Source organism: Nestor notabilis, unplaced genomic scaffold (assembly GCF_000696875.1).
Source record: "Nestor notabilis isolate BGI_N333 unplaced genomic scaffold, ASM69687v1 scaffold11989, whole genome shotgun sequence".
Lineage (NCBI taxonomy): Eukaryota > Metazoa > Chordata > Aves > Psittaciformes > Psittacidae > Nestor > Nestor notabilis.
The window spans coordinates 16,644-40,087 of NW_009945091.1; the positions used below are offsets into that span (position 1 = coordinate 16,644).

General features: G+C 39.1%; 2 protein-coding genes across 5 annotated transcripts in view; both read right to left on the reverse strand.

Moving 5' to 3' along the window:
- Positions 1 to 23,444, reverse strand: part of CLIP1 (CAP-GLY domain containing linker protein 1) — a 54,909-nt gene that overhangs the window by 15,637 nt on the left and 15,828 nt on the right. Inside the window, exons 5-18 of one of the 4 annotated variants that reach the window (XM_010022721.1) lie at positions 21,339 to 21,536; positions 20,871 to 20,974; positions 18,621 to 18,681; positions 17,492 to 17,524; positions 13,335 to 13,439; positions 10,925 to 11,869; positions 9,586 to 9,702; positions 8,539 to 8,596; positions 8,215 to 8,298; positions 7,024 to 7,180; positions 6,253 to 6,418; positions 5,953 to 6,168; positions 1,268 to 1,405; positions 385 to 491 (exon numbers count right to left, since the gene is read on the reverse strand). In XM_010022721.1, coding sequence (XP_010021023.1) covers positions 385 to 491; positions 1,268 to 1,405; positions 5,953 to 6,168; positions 6,253 to 6,418; positions 7,024 to 7,180; positions 8,215 to 8,298; positions 8,539 to 8,596; positions 9,586 to 9,702; positions 10,925 to 11,869; positions 13,335 to 13,439; positions 17,492 to 17,524; positions 18,621 to 18,681; positions 20,871 to 20,974; positions 21,339 to 21,536 — 2,489 coding nt within the window. The remainder of the gene's footprint in view (positions 1 to 384; positions 492 to 1,267; positions 1,406 to 5,952; positions 6,169 to 6,252; positions 6,419 to 7,023; positions 7,181 to 8,214; positions 8,299 to 8,538; positions 8,597 to 9,585; positions 9,703 to 10,924; positions 11,870 to 13,334; positions 13,440 to 17,491; positions 17,525 to 18,620; positions 18,682 to 20,870; positions 20,975 to 21,338; positions 21,537 to 23,444) is intronic. The other 3 variants (XM_010022723.1, XM_010022722.1, XM_010022725.1) reach the window with 3 other exon arrangements.
- On the reverse strand, positions 2,590 to 4,842 carry LOC104412113 (centromere-associated protein E-like). The gene has a single exon (XM_010022726.1). It carries the CDS (start codon positions 4,840 to 4,842, stop codon positions 2,590 to 2,592), a length of 2,253 nt encoding a protein of 750 aa, XP_010021028.1.

Here is a 23,444-nt window from a genome sequence, read left to right on the forward strand (position 1 = left end):
AACAAAAAGCAGAACCAGATGTTCTATAACCAAAGCCACTTGAAACTACTTAACACTCCAGGTGTAATTAAATCCAAACAGAATTTCTTTATAATAAAGCTTTTAAAACAACCTGGTGCCCTCAGGTGGCAGAACTCTATACTTCCTCCAAGAAACGAATTCTTTCAGACAGTGTCTGGAGTGAAGGATCTGCTTCGACACCCTTCAGCAATTCAGGAGCAACAGTCTGATTCCATGTCCTAACACATGTCCAACTGATGAAGCAGATTATTAGGTCAAAATTAAACATTAGGATACCAGAGAGGTACTGAAAGACATGTTTTCATAAAAGGTAAATGTAGCTACAAAGGAATGATTCAACAGATTTAACACTGAAATACTTACAATTCTTTTCTAAGTTCTTCCACTTTCTTGTTCTCCAGATTTAGAAGCTCTTTCGATTTATTAAGTTCCTCTTCATTTTTCAGGTTGTTTTGTTTAAGCATGTCCAACTTAAAGAGGGGAAAAAAAGCCTCATTACACTAATGAAACTACACAGTTCATTCATAAGAAATGAATTCCTGTCAGAGATCTCGTTGCATGGGACAAGTTGTTGTCTGTCTATTTACTGAGCTTGCACTGACCACATAAACACACAAGCTTGTGAACCTCAGTCGCTGGCATTCAGCGACACATTATATTGTATAACAGATAATCTCCAGCCATTCTCATGGCATTACAGCACCCTGTGGATTTTTTATGTTAATCCAGAAAAGTGAACCCTGCCATTATACACGTCACAGCTTTTAATTCTCAAGTCCTCAAATCTCATTGGAAATGCTGACTGCTTCAGCACAAGCTGTGGTGTTCAGGGTAGCCCAGCTGTTCACTACCCATTACTACAGAAGCTGAAAAAGCTCAAGGAGCCATCAAAGAGACCCACAGAATGCTCCACATCTGCAGAAAAGATGCCAGTTCAATGTTAAGACTAAATACAGAAGATAATCTGTTGCTGCACCAAGATTTAAGGGACAACCTTACATCTGTATGGCATTTGAAACCACAAGCAAAATACAAAAGGACACAGGTCATCTGGCTATGTCAAGCACCTAGATTTACCATCAATACACACTCATCTAGTAAGCTTTCACAAGCCAGTCAAGACTGAGTATTGTGGTGGGAAAGTGACAGAATCCACCTCTTGCCCAGTCTAATTCTCTGTAATTCAATAGTTCTTCCTTACAAACCAGGCAAATCTTTCCACAGAAAAGCATTTAAATGTGCTTACTTCATTCTGTAGCTTCTCATTTGTCTGTCTAGAGTTCTCCAAAGAGGCCAAAGTTTCAATCTTTTCTTTGTGAATGGCATCCTTCTCTTTGGTCACCTTCTCCACAGTCTGGATAACATCATCTGCTATTTTGGCAGCCTATATATAAAGGGGGATGGGGGAAAAAGATGTTATTATCAAAGGGACCTCTGAAAGCAAAAGATGAATGCAATACTTTATGCACAGCCCCATGGTTTGACAGCTGTTTTCCAATTACATAAGGACTTCAATGGGGAACTGATTTGCATTTTGAAGCTGCATAAAGTATAAAAATAAATGGACACAAGAAGATTCAGTTCCATGCAGAAACAGATCATAACCCCATGCTTGTGTCACCACCAAGGAGGCCTGCTGCTTCATATGTAACTCCTGGATTACTAACTACCACCGCTGTGATTGCTCTGAGGCTGCTAACCACTTTAGACAGTAGTAGTTCAATAGATATTCACCTCCAACAGACTGTTCCGTGTTCAGAAAAGGTGGACTTACAAAAAGCTGTTCAAAATTTGAAAAAGAATTTAAAATTAAATAGGAGATAAAGCCAATTACCACATTGTTTCAGTGTTGTTCATTATGGCCTCCTCAAAGGAAATACTTCACAAGCATATTAAAACACCTCGATGGGCATAATACATTCCTATAGGATATCTTGATTCCAATTCAAAGGGATTTTATGGGCTTCAAGCCACACAAACTGAAATTCAAAATGTTTTACAGAATTTGTTGGTGGTGAATACCAAGCACTTCTGTGAATAAAAAGAACACCAAGATTGTCCATGTCTTTAACAGACCGAAAGCCCTGTAATGTGAATTTAAATGGTTCTCTTACACTGCTTGTTATCCAATTACATTGACAGGAGCAGTGGGTTGGTTTGTATTTTTCCAATAACTCAAATTTGAAGTTTGTTGTAATTTAACATAAAATTGCACAAAGGTCTAATCTACAACCTTCTCTCTTACTACTCTAGCTTTTAAGCTGCAGAGTACTTCAAACAGAAGGAGCTGCTCAATTTCTCCTACCAGATTCAAGAAATGAAACTTCCTTTTATTCACAGTTTATGTTGTTTTCTTGCAACATTCAGCAACAACATGGGCTTTTACATTTAGAAATTATTTTTTTCAATATTAAAGTGTCTTTCAGACTCTTGGAAAAAACCCAAAGTAATATATGGAGAGAGACCATAATTCCAGCCTGTTTTTACCAAGATGAAGTGCTGATTGTGCAATGAGTTCAGAGAGGAAACCACTAGGTTAGTGCTCAGGATTAGTATAACCATACTCAATTATTTAACTATGTGTTTCAATACCTCAATTTTTTGTGCTATTGTTTGGGCCTGGAGAATCTCAATCTCTCTTAGTTTCAAAGCCAGATTGTTCATTTCCTCCTGTAGCATCTGATTTTTGCCCTGAGACACCAGCAATTTGCTCGACAGGTCACTATTAGTCTGTTCTAAAAGTGCTACTTTGTCATGCAGTTTATAATAATCCTTGGAGAATTTCTCCTTCTCTGTTAATCTTTCTTCCTTAATGATGACCAGACTATCCTGCTCAGCACGTAGGCTGTTGTTTTCCTCAAGTAACTTTATTCTCTCCTTCTCCACCGCCTCATGTCTGAGTTGAAGCTCACCCAGCCTCTCAGAGACGCAGCTGTGCAAGTCTTCAAGCTCTGCTTTGGATTTAGACAGGGAAGTAAAGTCACTCTTCAGTCGTTCGATACTGGAAGCAAGCTGCTCCATCTCTGCACAGAGGGTTTCTTTTTCTTTAATGATTTCCACCAGGTCAGTTTCAGATTTTTCTTTCTCCTGAACTAAAAGTTCTTTCTCAGTCAGAAATTCTCTGTTTTTCTCTCTTAGCTCTTGTATCTCCTTCTCTAAGAAGCTGATGGTGCTTTGAAGTTCCCCACGTTCTAAGAAGAAGGACTCCTTGTCCAGTTTTCTAGCTTCCTTCTCTAGGGTTAGGTTTTCTTTCAGAATTGCAACCTCTTCATTTAATTTCTGACACTGATCTTGCAATTCAGTCCTCTCTCTGGTCAGTGTTTCCTTCTCAGAAGAATAGGTCTCATATGAAGATGACAGGACCTGCTTTGCATGGGATACAGCAGCCAGTTCATTTTCTAATGGTCTTTTGGCATCCTGGGCCTCTTTCAGATAGTTGGAAAGGTCACATTTACAGTTTATCAGCTCTTGATTTTCTAGAGTCTTCTTACGTAGTTCTTCCTTCAGGGCTTCAATGGAATCTTGGAGCGTGGTATTCTCTTGGGCCAGAGCTTTCTGGGCTGAGACACACAGTTCATGTTCATCCTTCATATCAGAAATTGTATTTGCAGAAGACTTGTTTTCTTCAAGAAGCTCTAAGTATTTGTTCTCCAAGTCTTTCTTCTCTTGGAGAAGACCTTCGTTGTGCTGTTCCAATTGCAATGACTTACGAAAAACAGATTCCTTTTCTAAGTCCAGTTCCTTTATTTTCTCAGTTAAGTCTCTCTCAGCAAGCTCAGCATCTGCTGCAGCCTTGGCAAGCTTTTCAGCAATTGCATTATTTTCCTTTAAAAGTTCCTCCCTTTCAGCCAAAAGCCTTCGCTCAGATGAAGAAAGAGCCTCTTTCTCTTGAAGTAACTGAACACGTTCGGAGTTCGATATCTCTCTCGAGGCTTTAATTTCCTCAAGAAGACAAGAGAGACTAGCAAGGGAATCCTTCAGCTCTGTATTGTCTTTCATCACTTTTTTAAGTTCTTTATGTTCAGTCTCTAGCTCTGTTTTCATCTCTTCCATTCTCACATTTAATGTTTGGTTTTCACTGACTGTATTGCCTAAACTCACACGCAGCTCTTCTATGCTTTTAAGGAGCATCTCCTTCTCGGACTGCAGGCTCTCGGTTGTCTTCAGTTGACTGTTCATTTCTTTCTTTAAGGCTATATTTGCATTTTTAAGATCTAAGTGTTCACCTAGGGCTGAATCTCTCTCTGCAGTCAGAGTTGACACCTCCTGCAGCAGCTTTCTTTGGTCTTTGGCCAGTGCCTCACACGAACTTTCCAGCTTCTGAATAACAGCATCTTTGTCTTTAACAACTGCATCTTTCTCTTCCAAAAGATTCTTCCGATAATTCTCCAGTTCTTCCCGTTCCTTGATATGTTTCTGACATGTCACATCCATGGCATCTTTGTTGGCCTGAAACTCTTTCAACTGTTGGAGCAAGGTTGACTCTGAAGACTGGAGGGCTTCGTTTTCTTGCATTATCTTCAGGAGTTCTGCCTGTGCTGCCTCTATTTCAGAGAGTAATTTGCTGTTCTCCAAGATTAGTGCTAACTTTTCTGAGCTTTCCTGCTGGCTTTTGGCCTCAGCCTCTTCCTTCTGCTTTAGGATTCTTTTATTTTCTGAATTAAGTTCTTCTTTTATTGTCCAAAGTTCTTCTTGGTCTTGTTCCATTAATGAAACCTTTGATTCCAATTCTAGAAGTTTTGATACCAAGGAACCTCTCTCTAATTTTAAAGTATCTCCTTCCTGTGCCAAAGTCTCTTTTTCTGATATCAAACCCCTCATCTTGTCTGACATTAGTTCAATTTCTTTTCTGGCTGATGCTAACACAGAGCTTAAGGACTAAAGAAATAAAGTCAGGGAGAAGGGAAAACAAAAATGAAGTCAAGCAGACAAATGAGAAATGTGCTTTAAGGGTAAATAGAGCTACAGTCATTTCAGTTTGTAAAACGTGTATACACTGACACACAGCCCCTGTGGGAACTCAACAGTTGAAGCCACCCCTGATATTTCATTGCAAAACACCTCCTAGAAAACTTTTCATTGGTTAAATAACAATAAAAACTAATCATGGTTTGCAAGTTCCTCCAGACAAGATTCCATCTGGTTTTTAAAACTACTCTCGACAAATTTTCTGGATGCAAATTACTCAGAAAAAAAGAGCCACAGAATGATTTCATGAGAATCCAAGTGAATTAAAATGCAGGGAGTTGTATTAGATACTGACTTCCCATTCTCAAATTCACCTTCTATAAATAAATTCTTCCCATGATTCTATCAGAAATATACTCTCATAACCCACTGAATTCGAAACACCACATCAGTGGTGTAGTTAAAGTTAACTTGTGTGCCAATTTATACACTAAATATTACGTTAAAGCATAAAACAACGACTATAGCAAATAACTAATGAGGGATGAAAGCAAGCAGTAATGTCACAGAAACAGGAGGAAAAAGAATTCAAATTAATAAAGTCAAGCTACATACTAAATAGCTGCGCGTAATATCAGGTCAAATTACAGAACAAAATTTCAGGTGTGTAACTTTTAAATGAAATAGTTCACAACATATTTTAAAATAATTCATGCATTTAAAAAACCAGAGAAGAACATCTGGCTCCAACCGACTGCGCTGAGCCAGATATCCATGAGCATAAACAAAATGTTAACATCAAAGCAGCATATTTCATGGATTCCTGTGTGATCTAGAGAATACAACCTGTTAGCTGGGTATGCTTCTCTTCCCTAACCAGTATTAATCCATCCTTGAAAAGTTCAATTAAGAAACACTGCAAAAATCTTACTACGAAATGGTGAAGCCAGGCAAAACCCAGGGTTTCACCCAAATAGAAGGAGTGAGACTGTAAATAACTCGCAGACTACCCAAGGTACGTACTTTGGCCTCTTCCGCTTGCTTCCTCAGCTCCTCAGCCTCTGTTTCTAACTCGGCGTTCTTCTTTTGTGCAACTTTCAATGCCTCTTCTGCATCCAGCAAGTTCTGCTTGAACCCTTTGATATCTGCATCATGTTTAGTGACCATCTCAGAAGTTTCCTTTTCATACTTCGCCTGAAGATCTTTATACTGATTCTGGCTGGTCTCCATTTGCTTTTTCTGATAGAAACGAAATTGGAACGCAGTTAAAGAACAGCAATACAATATTCTGCACATAGCTAGTGCTTTTACACTTGTTCTTACCATGTCCATTAGTTGATCCTGCATATTTTTCAGTTCAGCTTGATGAATCCTGAGGGTTTCTTGCTGACTCTGCTCAGCTTTCTGTGTTGTCTGCTCCACGTTTTTCTGAAGCTCAACAGCCTTTTCATTTGCTTTTGTAAGCTGAAGTTGTATTTGCTCCAACTGCCTAAAAAGACCAAATAAAAGAACATTACTTTTTGCTGACAGCACAACAAGCTCAGAGATGAAAGACTCGAAATTACACTGAAGTTTTATATTCTGTCCAAGCATTTAGAAAGAGATGTAATTATTTAGCATACAGAGAATGTTCTGCTAAATTAAATACAAGCAAGTGAGACCGAGCACTTGCTTGTGACCAGAGCAACACCGCTGCCAGCTACTTTGCCCCCAGTCTGTGGTATTGTAGAGGTAAAGAACAACTATTCCATGTACAATTTTTATTTGAAACAAAACACATTTTCTCTTGCTAGACAAAACGTGACCCAGGTTTTTCATATATCCAAATAACTCAAGCTTAGCAGGTAAGGTCATTCACTCTGGGCAATGATAAGCATGTTACACAAGAACCTTAGAATTATAAATGTTAGATGCTGTTCAGATCACTCTGAGGAGACAGTTTTGATTAATTCGGTTTGCTAGAACAAGTTCACTTGTCACATCAATGTGACACTCAGGAGCATCGTGTTCAGATAATTACAGCAGGATAAGATGAGAAGCTGGAGTGCAGGAGCAATGAATTCATATGAGGATGTTCTGACACTGACAGAATACCTTTCTTTTAACCGGAGCTCATCATTCATTTTCGTAAGCTGGGCAGAGCTGTCTCCTGAAGACTTCATGATCTCTGCAATATCATTTTCAAGTTTGGCTTTAGCTTCTACCAGTTGCTGTTCTTTCTCTTCTCGCTCCTTCAATTTCTTCTCCATCACTGAGCAAGACAAAGGTGGTTAGTCCAGTACATTTCAGAGAAAGGGTATGCACAGGCCAGCAAGGAGATAGCAAAGAATTATAAATAGAGCAATAATAGTGATGCTACAGACATTGCAAACTACCTGTTTAAAATTAAAAATGATTGTTTGAACTTTCAACTGTAGCAAAAGGTTAAGAACTCTCCAGAAACAGTGAAAAAGCAACTAGTCAAGAAATCTTTCTTTCAGAAGCGATTCACTTCAGGCCATGAGATGTGGATATGAGTTCTACCCATATCAGACGGTAATCAAGCAGAGGGGTCTGCACATCTTACAGGTGAAGCATCTCACCAGCTATTCAGCAGAGCAGTAGAAGACAAACAATGCAAGCAACATGAAGCTACAGTGAAGAAATTACCTAGTCCAGGGCAGGAACTACCACCAAGAGCAAAAGCAGCCCTTGGGATGACTTCTACAGTCCCAACAATGTCTTGAAAGGCTTGCTCACAGGGTAGTCATCCTTAGTTTCTTTCTACATCAGCTTTAAATTGAGATGTACAACTAGAAAAATACAGAAAGACTCCCTCCTATGAGATAGGAAGGAGGAGACAACCAGACTAACATACAGTCTTTTTGATATCCTTAAAAAGAAGACACTTCTTATGGACAAGGCTTCTGGGAATTAACTCTGCTATGTTTGTAATGCTTTAGCCTGGTCCCCAAGCCTTGGTCTGGTAACTGACCATCACCACAGCATGGTTTTGTGGCAAATTGAACAAGAATTTGACTACTGATTCAGAATGCACTCAGCCATGCACTCGGAAGTCTTTGGCTTTACTGCACTATTTCCTTAACCTCATCATCACCACCTTGTTGGGTCACTATACACAGTGCCACAACAGCTATTCTCTGCCTAGCAAAAGGCTTTCTTTTGAAGGCATATGCATTCGGGAAAGTGTTATGTACTACTACAGAGTGGCGAGCTGAGCAGGAGGCATATGGAAGCACAAAGCTGATGCATTGTTCAGAACATTCCAGTTTATTACTTCCTTACCCGTCAAACTAGACTTCAGCTGTTCCAGTTCTGAGGACATGAGTGCAAACTGCTCTTCTTTTTGGTTTAGTTTTTTTATTGTTTCTATGCAAGTAAAATTTTGAAAACAAAGTTAGTAACTACTCAGATGCAGACAATTCCACCTACTTGCAAGGTTTATTACTCTTAAGAAGAGAGGCTGGAAGTAATCCTGTCCTTTCCATAGCTGCCGAAGCTGCTGTTCCACCACATGTAAATTTGAAAGTGCATGGAAAAAACCTTACTTTTGCAGCATTTATTTTCTGCAGCTTTTTAGTTCTTTCTTTGGTTTAGCAGCAGACGTACCTTGCATAGTTTGTTGAACGTTTTCTGCTTCATCAGCTGCACTAGTAAACTTTTCTTTCTGAAATATGGATAAAAACCTAAGGTAAGGTTTGGTAACAGCAGTATAATTCAACCACTGAATTTATATCGGGTGTTTTTCAAGTAAAAAATAGAGCAGTCTTCACTCCTATCAAGCAGATCCAAAGTTTCTGAATTACAGTTTAGTGTAGACGTATTCAGCAACATAAAGCAACATTTCCCTTTCCTTGGTTGCAAGCAAGTCCCTAAACATTCAAAATAACTTCTCCAGCAGCAGTCTTAGCAACAGAATTGCAACCACAGAGTTCAGTGTAGGAGATAGGAATTCTGGGCTCAACACATGAAGCCATCCATGCTGTTCATAGGCTGCACAATGGACATTTGCAACCCTGTGATCAGCCTTGTACCAGTGTTTTCCAGCTCTACCAGCGGGAAGAGATGCTCAGCTGTGAAGAAAGGGAGGATGCTGAGGAAGACAAATGAGACTCTTCCACCAACTTCAAGTATTTACTATGGCTGTGGAAAGATTTTATGACAGGGACAGTAAAAGCTAGAAATGTTTCTTTTTGTTACTAACTCCAGTGTAGTTTCTCAGGAAAATCCCACCCAACTACAGAATACTTGCAAATGTAATTACATTCGCAAAATGAGAAATCGGATGAAAAATGTCTTCAAAACCCATTTCTAAGACGTGTATAGCAAGCATTAATTTGTACAAGTTATAACAAAGGGCCACATGCTCCTTAGTAAGTAAATTTAAACTACATGCTGTTTTGGTTTAATATTTCATCTGAAATCCATAAACAGATGAGTTCTGTTTAGACAGAACACCTGGTAACACAGAACTCATCTAAAATGCTCTTCTCATTCTGAGACAGATCCTATCAATCATGAACCTTTGCCTTCTTTTCATGAGTAAAACAGCTTTGAAAGACTTTGCTCAGAGTCAGTCCACAGATTTCACATTACACGCTCACCATGAAAACCAAAATCCAAAGGATAAAGTCAAAATTTTGGGGTATTACTCACCAAAACTTGAAGTTCCTTTTCCAAAGAATCTTTAACTTGATTTACTGCACTCAAGTTTTTCTCAAGGTCAAGAAGCTTTTGCTCTTTGCCCTGCAGTTCTTTGGCCAGATTACTAGCCTAACAAGGATGATGAAATGGAGTAAAATAAAATTACAAATATGAATGGAAAAATAGGAAAATTAAAAGTTGAAGCTGAAAAAAATAACATTAAAATCACTGTAAGATGAAAAATAAATAAAAGACTGAAGAAAAACAAAAGCGATGTGTTAACTGAGTGAAGCTGATTTCCACTGATGACTACATACATCACAGCACTAACTGCATCTTGGAATGTATTTGGAATCATTAAAATTTAGCTCTTGGAATTAATGGTGAAAACACTATTTAATGGCAGATGGTTTTGAGTACATTCAAAATTTCAGCATCAGCTGAACTAGTAGTTGTGGCTCTTTATTAATTTTTTTAACTAATCAGTTTAGCATTTGTGCTTCAACTGGCTATTCAGGCCAATGCACATTGGGTGCAGTTTTTCAGAAGGCTCTGTACCTCCCAGGGGTAGGGCAGAAACCCAGTTTGACCTCAAAAACGGAGCCAAAGGTCCATAGAAATCTGGTATCTCAGCACCACCTGTGAAGGGTTTAGGAAAGCTATTTCCAGTGACTTCCCTTCCGCACTACTCTTAGAATCAGAGGTCACAGACTGGGGATGCTCTAAAATGAAATGGTATCTTAGCACCTAGCTGCAGTGGTGGAACAACTTCCAAATTCTGACTGCCAGACTATCTTCAAAGAGAAATTTCATCCAGAGCCATGACAGATCTTGGTAAGATGTATCACATTGCAGCCTGTGCTTCAGGAATGCTGTGAAGCAGTGCCTAACATCACTGCATACCCTTCCCTTAAAGACAAGTTCAACCAGGATCTTTTTTGCTTTCATTTTTAATAGCCTCTTCCATCAACTTCTTTGATGAGAGGTAGTGAAGGTACAGAGGGAACAATTCCCCACTGCTCCCCAACTCACTTTATCTGAAACCTCTATCACCAAATAAACCAACAAACTGACTTCTCTGTAACACAAAGCTCCCAGCAGAGGCACACCAGAGCCTGCAGCAAGAAAATGCACAAAGAACTTTCTTCTGCTGCTTAATGGTGCAGACTGAGCACTAGAAAAACCTGTTGACTCAACCCCGTCAACACTTTCTCTAAAGCTCCTCAGATGGTACTAAGATACACACTGATAAAACTATTTTTTCTGTGATGTATTTGCTGTAGCAAATGAGAACAGTACAAAAGGAAAATAAAAGTGAAGTAAAAACAAAAGGATGGATGTTGATACAAACCTTGCTATTTCCATCAACCTTTTCAGTCTCTAAATTCTGAATTTGTTTCTCAGCTGCCTCAAGCTGCTTGCTAAGTTTCTGGATTTCCAATTTACCTTCAGAATTGGCTTTCTGAAGTGCAGCAAGGTCCAAAAGCTTTTCTTCAGCAGCTTTGATCTGTGGTGTAAGACTATCAATAACTTTGGTTTGTTCATTGTACTTGGCTTGCAGTACCTCTAGCTCCTTTACCTTTATTTCAGCTTCCTGTAATTTGTTTAAAGTGTCTTCCATTTCTACTAGATGCTGATCTTCCACACTTTCCAGTTTGGTCTTCAGGCTTTCCAGGTTTTGCTCTTTCTCCTCTGTGACTGCCAACAGTTTTGCTTTTAGTGATTCAATCTCTTTTAAATGATGAGATTTTTCATTTTCCTGCTTCAGTTTTAAGTTTGACATTTCATTTTCATAGTCTAGTTTCAGTTTCTCAATCTGAGTCTTTAACTCTGCAAATTCTGCTGACTGAGGCCCTACACCTTTGCTGAAAGAAACTTTTAGTTCTTCCATTGCTTGCTGATGGGAGGCAATTGCAGATTCCAGCTTCGATTTCCAGAGCTCTATTACATCGGAATTCTCCTTGTTGGCGTGATCCAGCTTAGTTTTTAAGGATTCATTTTCTTTTGTCATTCTCTCATTTGAAGCCGAGAGTGTTTTGATCTCTTTCTGCAATGCTTCTTCACTAACTCCAAACTTCTCTTTCAGTGAGTTCATCTCATTCTGATGTTCTTTGCTAGCTGCTGCCATTCTTTCTTGCAAAGCACTTATTTCTTGTAACAATGAAAGAGAAGTGTCCACATCATCAATGTGTTTACTAGACTCTAATCTCCCTCGGAGCTCAGCTACCTCCTTCACCCGCAACGCTAGATCTCTTTCTAGTTCCATGATGCGTGATTTTTCTGATACCGTGGCCACCTATGATTGACAGTGTTTCAAGAAAAGAAGAAAGAATTATAAAAGATATTTTGAATACAAAGACACTTCAGCCTCACTGAAAAGAAACCACTGAGTGCTGCACACAAACATCACCAGTGTATTCTTGCCAGCATTTTGGAGTAAAATACCTTTGAGTTTCTCTCTCAACTCCTCTTTCTATGGAAATTCTAAAGAAAGCTTAAGTAAAAGCAAATGCTGCCTTTACATGGAAGGCTGTGAAACAAGAACAACTGTTGTTTCCATAGCGTATAAATTATTGCTTTAAAATGGGAAAGTGTCCACAGCTTTGTATTACATGTATATCTGAACATGGAATTCAGTTAAGTTCATTTTTTCTGAAGTTATCTACAAATAACAACTTGCTTAACTTACAAACTACACTAGTAACATTCATTGTTCAACAAAATGTTTCTCAGAACCATTTTAAAGCAGACTGGAAAAGAATGGAGAACCCTGAGGTCTTCACTTGTTGAAATTAATTGCTTCCAGAATAATCTCAGAGAAAAATACAAACACATTTTTAGCCTACAAATCCTTGGAAACTCCTATATCCACTCCATTGTTCCCTCTGGAGAAGTGTCCTCACATTATCCGAGCTTTTCACTGAGTGCTGAAGCAGCTCTTGTATGGAAAAGCATGCAAAAGTACCACAATTATTTCTAATTTAGGAAGTTACTGTTTCAACCTCCATATTATATCAGCATCCTGAAAAAGATATTACTTACCTGCAATTGCTCTCTAAAAGTACTTCTTATGGAATACATTCCTGGTTTTATAATAGTCATCCTACCTCAGCTTCAAGAAAAGCTGTATTTATGACCATGAATACATATCTATATCTACCCTTAAGAATTGACATCTGCTGAGATTCTGACTTGGGACAAATTATGCCCAGTAACGTTTTGACAGGCAACAGTATTACTAATGCTACTGGAATATCCATCAAAAAATGTCATGTTGGAAATAAAGAACTAAAAAGCCATTGCAAACCACAATTTGGCAAAGCAAATATTACAACAACTATTTAAGACCTCAAAACTAAGCCACAACTACTAAGTTTGTGTTAAATGCATTGGCACAGTTGATCCTTTTTGGATTTAATGAACTTTGCTACTTTAAAAAACAAACCACTGAACATTGCTGTGAATTCAGTGTCCCATGTGCTGTTTTTGACTTGGATTCAAGCACCAATTTTGCAGTTAAGACATCTTACCTGAGTTCTTCTGGAGAAATGAATATACAGATACAGGCATATGCACACACACACCACTGAAGCTCAAAATTCATGCTACTTTTTAAAGTGTTCCAGCTATACCTATAGCAGGCACTGATCATGGCAGGAGCAAGGATGTGTTTCAGCATGTGTTATACCCAGCAGAGCGCGTCATCAGAAATCTTCCACAACACAAATCAGTCTTGTTATTCAAATAGTGAAAACCATTACCCTAGTGTCTTCTAACTCCCTCTGGAGTTTGTCAGCTTTGGTCTTTTCAAAGAGCAGGCTCTGTTCAAGCTCCTTAATGCGGGCATGCTCCAGTTTGGTCTGCGTCTGTTAGTAAAAAGGGAAAGGAAGAGAACACAACGGTGCCACCATCACATGCCAGCACAAGAGGAGGGAGCCACATGCAGGCCGTGCTGCCAGAATCTTCTACCAATGATGAGCAGAGAAGATGCAGTGGATAAAATGAACAGGGAAATGCTACGGATGAGGAAGATGGACTGAGAGTGTAAATGGACTGACATGTAAAAAAACATAAAAAATGGGAAAAAAATAAATCACAAACGAAGAAATATGAACAAAAAAGTTCCATGCAGCTGAGTAGAAGTTATTTATCAGTACATGAAGTTTTCAGCACAAATTAGAGTAGTTATGTAAAATATATATATGTGTATATATATATATATCTATACCTGTTCTAACAGGATGGCAAAACCCTGTCCTTGTCATTCCACTAATTTTTTTCTCTAATGTATTGGGCTTATTTTATGATTTAGTTATGAACCAGGGGACAAAAACTCACCACTGAAATTCATGTGACAACACTTGGTTTTTTTAATAGTAGCTATATCTCAAGTCTCAGGCATAAAAAAATCCTTTTGGCAAAGACCTGGGAACATTAAGGCTCATTTGTCACTGTATATGAATTATTTGAATAGAAGAAAATGGCTGTCTATAACTGCAGAACTCTCCTAGTTTCCTTCACTACTCCTCTTTCAGGAAGAAAACAAGCAAGAAGTAAGATTCTGCAAAACCAGGTAAAGAAGTGAATCAGTCTGGTTGCTTTATAGTTACTGAAGTCTAAATACATTGAAGAAGATGTGGAAGTAAGGAAAGGAAAAAGAAGATACCTGTAATTCTAACAGGTTCCTAAAGAGAAGCAGGAAGCAGAGGAATGTTAAGTGAGCAGGTACCTCCTGCCTTTTGCTTACAAACAGGTACAATTCTTAGCAGGAGCACAGAATATTGGATATTCTGGCTTGAGACCCAGATACTCCCAGAGGCTTTCAAGAGTGCTTGAAGTTTGACAGATGCAGGTTAAGTCCAGCAGGTAGTTCAAATGTGACCTGCACCTCTTAAGCAGGGAATGAGGGAGAGAGAAGAAACCTGAAGAGGTAAGAAAGAAGTAAGTGCCATACTTACTTCTGAAGTGCTGAGATTCAAGTGTTGTGTCAGTCTTGACAGATCACTTCGATGAAATTTACTGAACAATTCAAGTGAAAAGGATTATGAAAGTCTCTTGTTGCTTCACAGTGTCCCTTCCAAAAAGAGCAGCTTTTCAGGGTTTGCCCACCATGAGAATAATGTGGATGTCTGGAAGAAGACTAGATGAAGTTGAAGATGGGTTTATTATCTGAAGAAGTTGTATCCATCAATCTTGATGAAAGCCACAGTTAATTTACTGCAGAGTAATACAGTAACCCTCAAACCCTATGAACTACTACTAACAGAAGAGAGTCCTGCAGCCTAAAGAGCTATCCAGTGAACACAGGATTGAAAGAACCTGAAAAGGCAGGAAAATACACGAATAATTCCAAAGCCACAGCAGTGTGTGCACAGCTGGCAGGACACTGCTGCTTTCCTGATCTTTGTCATACAACATGTAAAAATCCCTGTGTTATTCAGAGTGACAAGCTGATGAGCACTGCCTCCAAACCAGCCACAGCAGTTAAAGATCTTATGAAGTCTCTGCAGAGCAAGTGGGATGGGGATGAGCCTCTTGTTATATACGCTTCAGGCCTGTTCTCCTCCAGACATAGTATTCCTTCTGCCAGCATCAAGTTATCTTCTTCCCCAAAAGCATGCAGGCATCTGGTGGGTTTACTTTTAAACATTTTTGCAGCTGAAAACAGTTGGCTGAGTTACTATGTAGTTACTAGGTCCAAGATACTAAAATCCACAAACACTCGAAGTTGCTTCTTAGATGTGTCTAGTTTTTGAAATTCCATAGCAGATTTGTGCCTCTCCCAGTGGAAGATCTTCAGTGTAAATGAGGAAAAACCCCATGAGAATAGAGATTACTGGTTTTGCCTCACACAGGCTTTGAAAATGGAACCACGTTCTCTACAGGAGTAACAATATTCTATAAGTAGCTGTAATTCAATGCTCTCTCAGACAAGTTAGCGTTACTTCTGATCCACAACAAAATTGTAAGTTTTACAGGTAATCTATTGTAAAATATTGAACATTCATGCCTTCCTTGCTCTAATTCATCAATGGAATCTATTAAAAACCAAACCTGATAGTTGCAGGATTCTCCCTGCATGCCTTAGAACAACTTAAGATAGCATATTTTGCAATGCTACATAAACCCCAGAACACTTGGTAAGTGCTTTGATTTTACAGACATTGCTTTACAATGGCAAAGATCAGCTATACCATCACTGGTTTGGGTTTTTTTAATCCAATCTCTTATATATTACAAAGGGAAATAAGTTAAAATCCTACCAAAATGGAAATGAAAGATTTAAATAAACCACTCCAGAGATCTTTGCTGGACACCTTTTCCCCCATTTTGGGCATAAGGGATTATCTTTAAACAAGTCTGATTTCCAAGGGACAGGTTCCAGTTTCCCCGAGGTAAAAATCACTGTAAAATTTTGAATCACTCAAATTTCTCTTCTGATCATCTATAGAGAGATGTCAAAATGATTTATGCTTCTCCTTGAGGAAACCCAGAGCACAGTAAACTGAGAAGAGCAGAGTACTACAAAAAGAAGAATCTGATTGTAAATCTTAATTTGGATGGAAAAGAAAAACAGAAAAGACCCTTCCCCAAAGGAAGCATCTTCACCAAACCTTCACAGTTAGATTAAGATTGATGGGAAAATGGGATGAGCCTTACTCTGCTTTGAACCTTAAAGAATCCCACTCCAATAAAGTTCGGAGACCAGTCACCAGCTATTTTGAGCACCTGTGTATTCCAGCTACTCCTTCACTTTGTAATAAACCTCTCTGTTAAGTTCTCCATCTATAGGTCAAACTGTGAAATTGTGCTGAAGCCAGAAATGCTGATAATTGGTTCTAGGAAAGGGACAAGATGACCTTCAGTCCCTTCGTGCTGGGATAACACTCACAGAACACGACTGAGATCACGGAGCATTAGCCTAGAAACTAAGTGATCACCCACTTCTCTCTTTTAGAGAGGGAAGATGCCCATTTTTAATGGAAAAAAATAGATCAGGGGAATCAGGAATAAAGATAGGATTAAACAAGGAGTGCACAAAACCAGAGAAAGGAAGGGCACATGCAGATTTACTTCTAACACACCGTCAGCCTGATTGGAAGACTAGAGGAGACCCAGATCGCTGAAGTAGCTTCGCAAAAGGAACACCTAAGAATGCACAGCAGGAAATCAGTTTTAGTCTTGAGAACTTCCTAACCCGGCTGGGGATGCAGCAGAGGAGGCAGCCTGGGATACATTTTCCTGAGTCCAGTCAAAGAGAGGGCTTTTAAATTCCACTATTCTGAGCTATGGAGGCACGAGGGCTGCTTAAACGCCTTGTAAGGCAATTGCTGTTATCCTGTAACACATATTTTCCTACAGAATTCAAAGAGCAGCTATGAAGATACAGTAAATCCAGACAGCTTTGCACGCTGACTTTTTATCATGTCTCCCCTTTGCATTTCATGCCATCAAGGAGAAAAAAAAAGAAACAAACAGGGGAGGTGAGGAACATACTGATTTTCTTCCTCAGAAAAAATAACCAGCTAATTGCATACGGCAGCCACGGAAGAGCAGCAGGAGCTCCTAGGAAAGCATGCAGGATCTTGTGACAAGAACTAAAATCCTACATTTAAATGAAAGAATTCTTTGGATCCTGGACAGTCATTTCCTACAAGCTCCTACTCTTCAGTCAGCTGCAAGGTTTTTGAAACTAGAGAATTCTAAGGACACATTCGCCCTCTCTCCAGTTAATGAGGATTACAACGTTTAGTCATTACACACATTCTTTTCAATAGATGTTGTAATTGCTCTGAAAGCACCATGCACACAGTCAATGTTTCAATAACAGATTATGCAGTTAGTGAATAAGTATAAGCATTTTCTGCACACAATCTGTTAACATGGGATGTCTCTGCACACTTAAGTGCCCTCTTACATTTTCTGGGTCTTCCGAAATCTGCCTCTTTCGCTATCAGTAAAATTGAAGAAACAAACAAACAAACACGAATATTTCACCTGCAGACTTAGCACTGTCATTCCAATAAACAACAGGATACAGTTCATTAGCTCAGATTCAGGTTAAACTCTTGAAGTTATGCACCTTGACAAACCAGAGTCTTTAAGCTGGTTTGCCACGACTATCGACTGATGTAACAAAAAAGAAAAGCTTAAAATTATCCATGGACTAAACAATAAAAGGAGCATTCTATGAAGAGTCTAGATAGGTATCTTAAAATGAATGGAAGACTAAAATAAAAGAAATGTTATATGAAATGAGTAATTTTCATAAGGCTAGCACTTCAGTCATAAATGGTTCACAGGAACACAAGTTAATGAAGTTTGTACTTTATGCTGTGCAAGGAGTTCTAATGTTTTTCTGATTAGACAACAGAGTAGAGGAACTGAAAAGTATCTTCCTTATTAACTTGAAATTTGGGATAAAACTTGGCAGTGTCCAAATATCTGAGAGTAATCATTAAAAACATTCTCTTCTGATTGTGTAATAACACCCTGTTTCAGCCCAACATCACTTATACCAACAGTACAAAGATAAAAAGAGCACACATTAATGGCTGTGTAGGTTTTGTGTGCAATGCCTCAGGACAAAATTCTTTTTTAATCTTCCCTAAGGAAATCAAAGGGATTATTCAAAAAACTGACTGAAGACAAACAGGACTGGTCTTCAGTATTAATTTTCAAAGGCATAACATCACCTTGCAATTTCATAACTTCATTATTATTTTTGTTGGTCATTACTTTTACTATCAAAAGGTAAAATTTTCTATGAATTAATTTAATTACTCTAAACAACTACAGCCATTCCACAGCACAACCCTTGCTGAAGTGTGTAGCAATGAAGGGTGCAATCCCATAGTTTCAGGACAGCTTACTCAGGGACTGCAGAACTGGGCATCATTTTCATGTGATTTGCATATGCTTGGAGCAGTATTGCATTTATTATTCATTCTTGCCTTTCTCCTCTAGAGAACAGTACACTTAGTCTGAACTGAATGCAGTTCTGCATCCTACTAGTTATCTCATTTACAAAGCTGGAGATGTTTTACCTCTAGGTCTCCTTTGGTAATGGATTCTTCTTCCACACGGAACTGAAGATCTTCAACTTTCCTGTGGGAAGAACTCATTAAAATTCAGATAACTTTGAAAGAAAACACTTTCAAGCTTTCTTTTCAGTGGAAATCAGAATTACAGTGACATCGTTCTGGCTGCACCTGCAAAGTGCCAGAAACACCAAGGAGAAACCTCTCACAGGAAGCATCAGAGAGAAGGAAAGCCACTGTCTTTAAAACACAACCACTGACCAAGGCAGGCATCAGTCTTCCTGACGCTCTATAAAGAATTTTATTGCATTTTCTGACAAGGTAAAAAAGAAAACCTTTAAGTCATCATTGATTCTCTCATTCTTTCACCCTTCTGCATATCCTCAAATGAGGTGACCTAAATGAACAGTCTGATCTCACATCCTGTATGTTCTACCACTTGCCTAACAAACAGTCAGGAAGTCAGGACCCATCCAAGAACCCCATGGGCTTTTTGGAAGTGCACTGGTCAACTTGCATCAGAACTATAGCACAGACACACGTTACATGCCAGAATGAACTGCAAATGCAGAATGGGAGTGCAAGCAAGAACACTGACTTGTCTTGCCCATACAGGAGTCTTGGACTGAGAAGACAAGAGGTGAGAAGCTAGTATCTGACTCAGAATTCATTTTGTAAAAAGCTATTTCTTCCCTCCCATGACTCTGGTATACCCCATAAGCAAGGGGCCAGATCTCCTCCTTCTCCCCTTGATCTTTCAGCACTGTAAAATATTGCAAAGGAAAAGACAAGCACATCTTTGCTTTGAATTACACACACTGCTGGTGCCCGCAGCTTGGCTGACAGATGCAGAAATCATTGCATCAAAGAGAGTTACAAGTGATGGATGTCTAAAATAAAGGACAGTAAAAACTTATTACTGGAAGAGGGTCTCACCACTGTGCTTTGGGAAACTGAATTAAAGATTATATGACTTTAAGTCACTGTGGAGGCTGATTTGAATGCATATTACAGAGAACTCTGCAGGTAAATAAGCCTGGGTGAGGAGGAAGGAGAAATATTGCACTGCTGAGGCTGTGAAATGTTTTCCTGGCTGCAGGACATCACTTGGGTGAAGGGGCAGCAGACACACAGCAGCACTCTCGTGCTGCTTAGCAACATGCTGAAGGTGAGCTCAAGGCCATGGAGGATTGCGGTAAAACAGACCCCCACTGACCTGGCACTCAGCAAAAGTAGGTCCCCAGCCAGGCTACCGAGGGGCTGCAAAGCTGCCTGTTCAGTCATTTATTTCTGTCTAATTTCAACCCCCACTGCATCATTTCACAGAGACTACAAATCATTCCAGACCCAACTCTAGTGCTTGTTTTGAACATACAGTTAGAGTGGGTCTCATAAACAGGCAGCATGAAAATTGTAAAGGAATTGCCAGGGTTTCCCACTGCATTTTCTCATCCACGATTTCTAGTTTCAGGCAGGCCTTTCAGAGAGGTTGACAGCTGGCTGGTTTCAGGGGCCTACAGGGCAGACTCACAATGGGTTTCTAAGCAGACTCTTGCTTTTCAAAAGCACTCCAAATCCACCAAAACAATTCACTGGATTATTTCCTCACCTAACCTTGACCCCACAGTTTATCAGGTTATTTCATTTCCTAACCTCACTTTACCTATTTGGTAATCTCAGTTCCTTTCCTCAAATGGTTATGAAAGGGAGTAAGAAAAGGCATTAACAGTTTTAATGATTTTCCTGTAAGAGACAGACCCTACCTAGATGCACAAGACTAATAGTAATAAATGAATCACAAGAGAACTAAACTGTAAATTCCTAATCCAGCACTGTCAGGGAATGAGATTATCAAAGTTTTCATTTGGAAGGAGATCAGGTATGATCCATTAATTTCATATAAGTCAGAATAAAATCCTTCATAACAGAAAGCAATACTAAAAGGGATGAATTGCATGAAATCCAGCTATAAACAATAGTTATAGCCTATAAGCAAGACCACTTTCTTTGGCTTCCTTCCCCAAATTTGGGGGGGGGGGGCCTTCAGTATTAATTTAAAGATACTGCAATATGATTTTATACGATCTATATATGATTTTATACGATTTATATGATTTTATATGATTTACCATGTAAATAGTTGCCCATATTTGCATTACTCAAAATTAGTTTCATATTTGAAAGTCACCACAGCATCTGCTTTCAATGCAAAGTTTGGTTTTAACAGTTCTACTAATGAAGACAGGTTTGGGTTACCTTTTCTCTTCCTCGAGCTGATTGAGAAGCTCCACTTTCTCCCTGTCAGCAGCCTCCACCATAGCTCGTAGCTGGTCCATTTTTGCTTCCATCTCCAGTACATGCTAATCAGCAGGAGGAATAAGAACAAAAACCATTAAGTTGGGCAATACACAATTTTTTTTCCGAGTTATGTATCTACACCTCAGTAATCACCATTTGGTAAAGTGATGGGCCAAGGGACAGGAAGGTATCATGCTCAAATATGTACATAATAAAAGAGTGTAGAGGTGTGTAGAGAAATTTAACAAAATGAGTTAAACAAAACAGATCTGCTACCTCATCAAGCCAAAGCTCCCACAAGGATGACCCCCCAACTTTAGACCACCACCTCTTACTCCCAGACCTTTTCAATAAGAAATCACAATCTTGGAAATTAAGTCAGTTGTATTAAAGCCTCTATTTTAAGAACAGTGGTACCACTCTTACCCGATCATGTCCATCACGAACAAGCGCTAATTCCTGCTCTATTTCCCCTACGTGACTGGTTGCTTTTGCAACTTCTGCCCTCTCCAGGTCCCTTTCTGCCAGGAGCTGTTCAATGTGTTGCTGCTTCTCCTTCAGTGCCTCCTGGAGGGCTGTAGTACCAGATATTTTCCTTGCATACCGGGAGGATGTTTCTGTCAACTTCACAAAGTAAACAGGTTAAAAATCGTTCTGTATCAAGTGAAAACAAGGGGCATCTCCAGACTCTACAAACACTGGGTTAGTGAAGCGAACACTTTCTGTGACCTACACTACCTTCTCCTTTTATTTGAATTATTTTCTAGTATTTAACGGCCATACATGTGTAGTAAGACTGCTTTGTAGCCATCAGCAGCTGGTGTGTAGGAGACAGAAGGGTTGAAGTGCAAACAGAAGGCTGGCCTCAGTTGAAGGTGTGCTTAGTAGACTAACACAAAGGCCAGCTCGTTATAAACATCTTTCTGCATTAAAAAAGAAAGGCAGCCTTTCTGCAAGTTAGAAACATTGTACCATTGGTTATCAAGTCATCATCTTGGGTCACCAGGAACAGCATAACATTTCCAAATGCTCTAGCAAAAGCTTTTGGAACTCCAACAAGGATTTGGCACCTTTACTATAGCAATAAAACATCCAGGATGAAAAGCGTTTACCTTGACCTAAAAAGCCAGCCTTACAGCTAAAACCTTGTGAGGAACAATTGGTATCTGATTAAAACATGTTCCTATCACTTGGAATTAAATTACTTCTGGGGGAAAAAAAAATCTGAAAGATTAAACTTAATGAGTATAGATAAAAATGAATCCATCTGGAGAACTATAGCTAAAATGAACCTTAGGGTTTTCCTTGACCTTGCATGATCTCTGCTCCACTGAATGGAACCAGTGTCAGTGATAATTCAGCATGGCCCTGTCTTCTACTTCCTCAAGAGTTTTTGAGCTAGAAGGGAAAGTAAATAAACTGCCATTATGTACTAAAAGTGAGCAACAGTTGTGAAAACAGCAAAAACTCAACCAAAAGAAATCCAATACAGCTCACAAAGCCTGACTTACGCTTAACAGCTGAGAAATCTAAGTATTAAATGAGAACATCTCAGTTAAAGACTTAACTGAAACAAAACCCAACACACTTGCTTGCTCTCCTGTTATGTTAACCTTTAGCCTAACAGTATTGCCCGAGAATAGGAGCATGTTTCCTTCATGATCCTTTGAGATCAAACTGTTGAAGAGTACTTGCCATATACAGCCTGGAACGCTGACATTGGACAACATCCCTCAGAGAAAGTGTAACACAGACGTATTCTCCTGGCATCACAAAAACACACTTCCCCTCTGTTGCCATGATTGCTAAACAATCTCTCTAACTTTTCTACTCACAGTCCAGAATGATACATTTATAATTCACTGCAAATCCTCTATCAAGTGACAGAAAAGGCACAAGAGAGAATAAACCATCTTCCACTTTGATGCTTAGATTGTTTGTTTCAGATTTGCTCGATTTCTAGAAGATCCCTCATTCCAGAATGTATTCCTTTTTAACAATTCTAGCTCTTCATATCAAACTTGACTTAATTCCTGATTCCTAAAGAAATCCAAAAGATTTCAGAGAAACATAAACTTCCTTCAGACTCGGAAATAAATACAAATGGCATCAGACAGCCCTCTTAAATCATTACATCACCTATTTTGACAGTTGCTTTCCTTATACAGGAAGAAGAAGAAAATAGCAACAGCCCTAAATAATTGCCAAGACTATGTAAGAATCCAGCAATGTCCAGAGAGGTTACAGTTTTCCTAGAAACTGAAGCACGGGAAGTCTGCTGTGTCAAAACTGATTTCAGGAAATCTAGTTTCTTCAGCAGCTTCTCTTTTAAACAAAAAGAGTCAGAATTGTTTTGACAGTCCCTTTAACTTGGATGGCAACCAAATGTTCAGGTTGCCTGAGGAGAAGAGTTGGAAGAAAGCTACAGTTTTAATTCCAGAAATAATGGATTACAGAAGCTTTACATTTTATGGCCCAGAACATGCCTTGGGGCACAAGACAGAGGCAAAATAAGCAAATATATTGTAGACA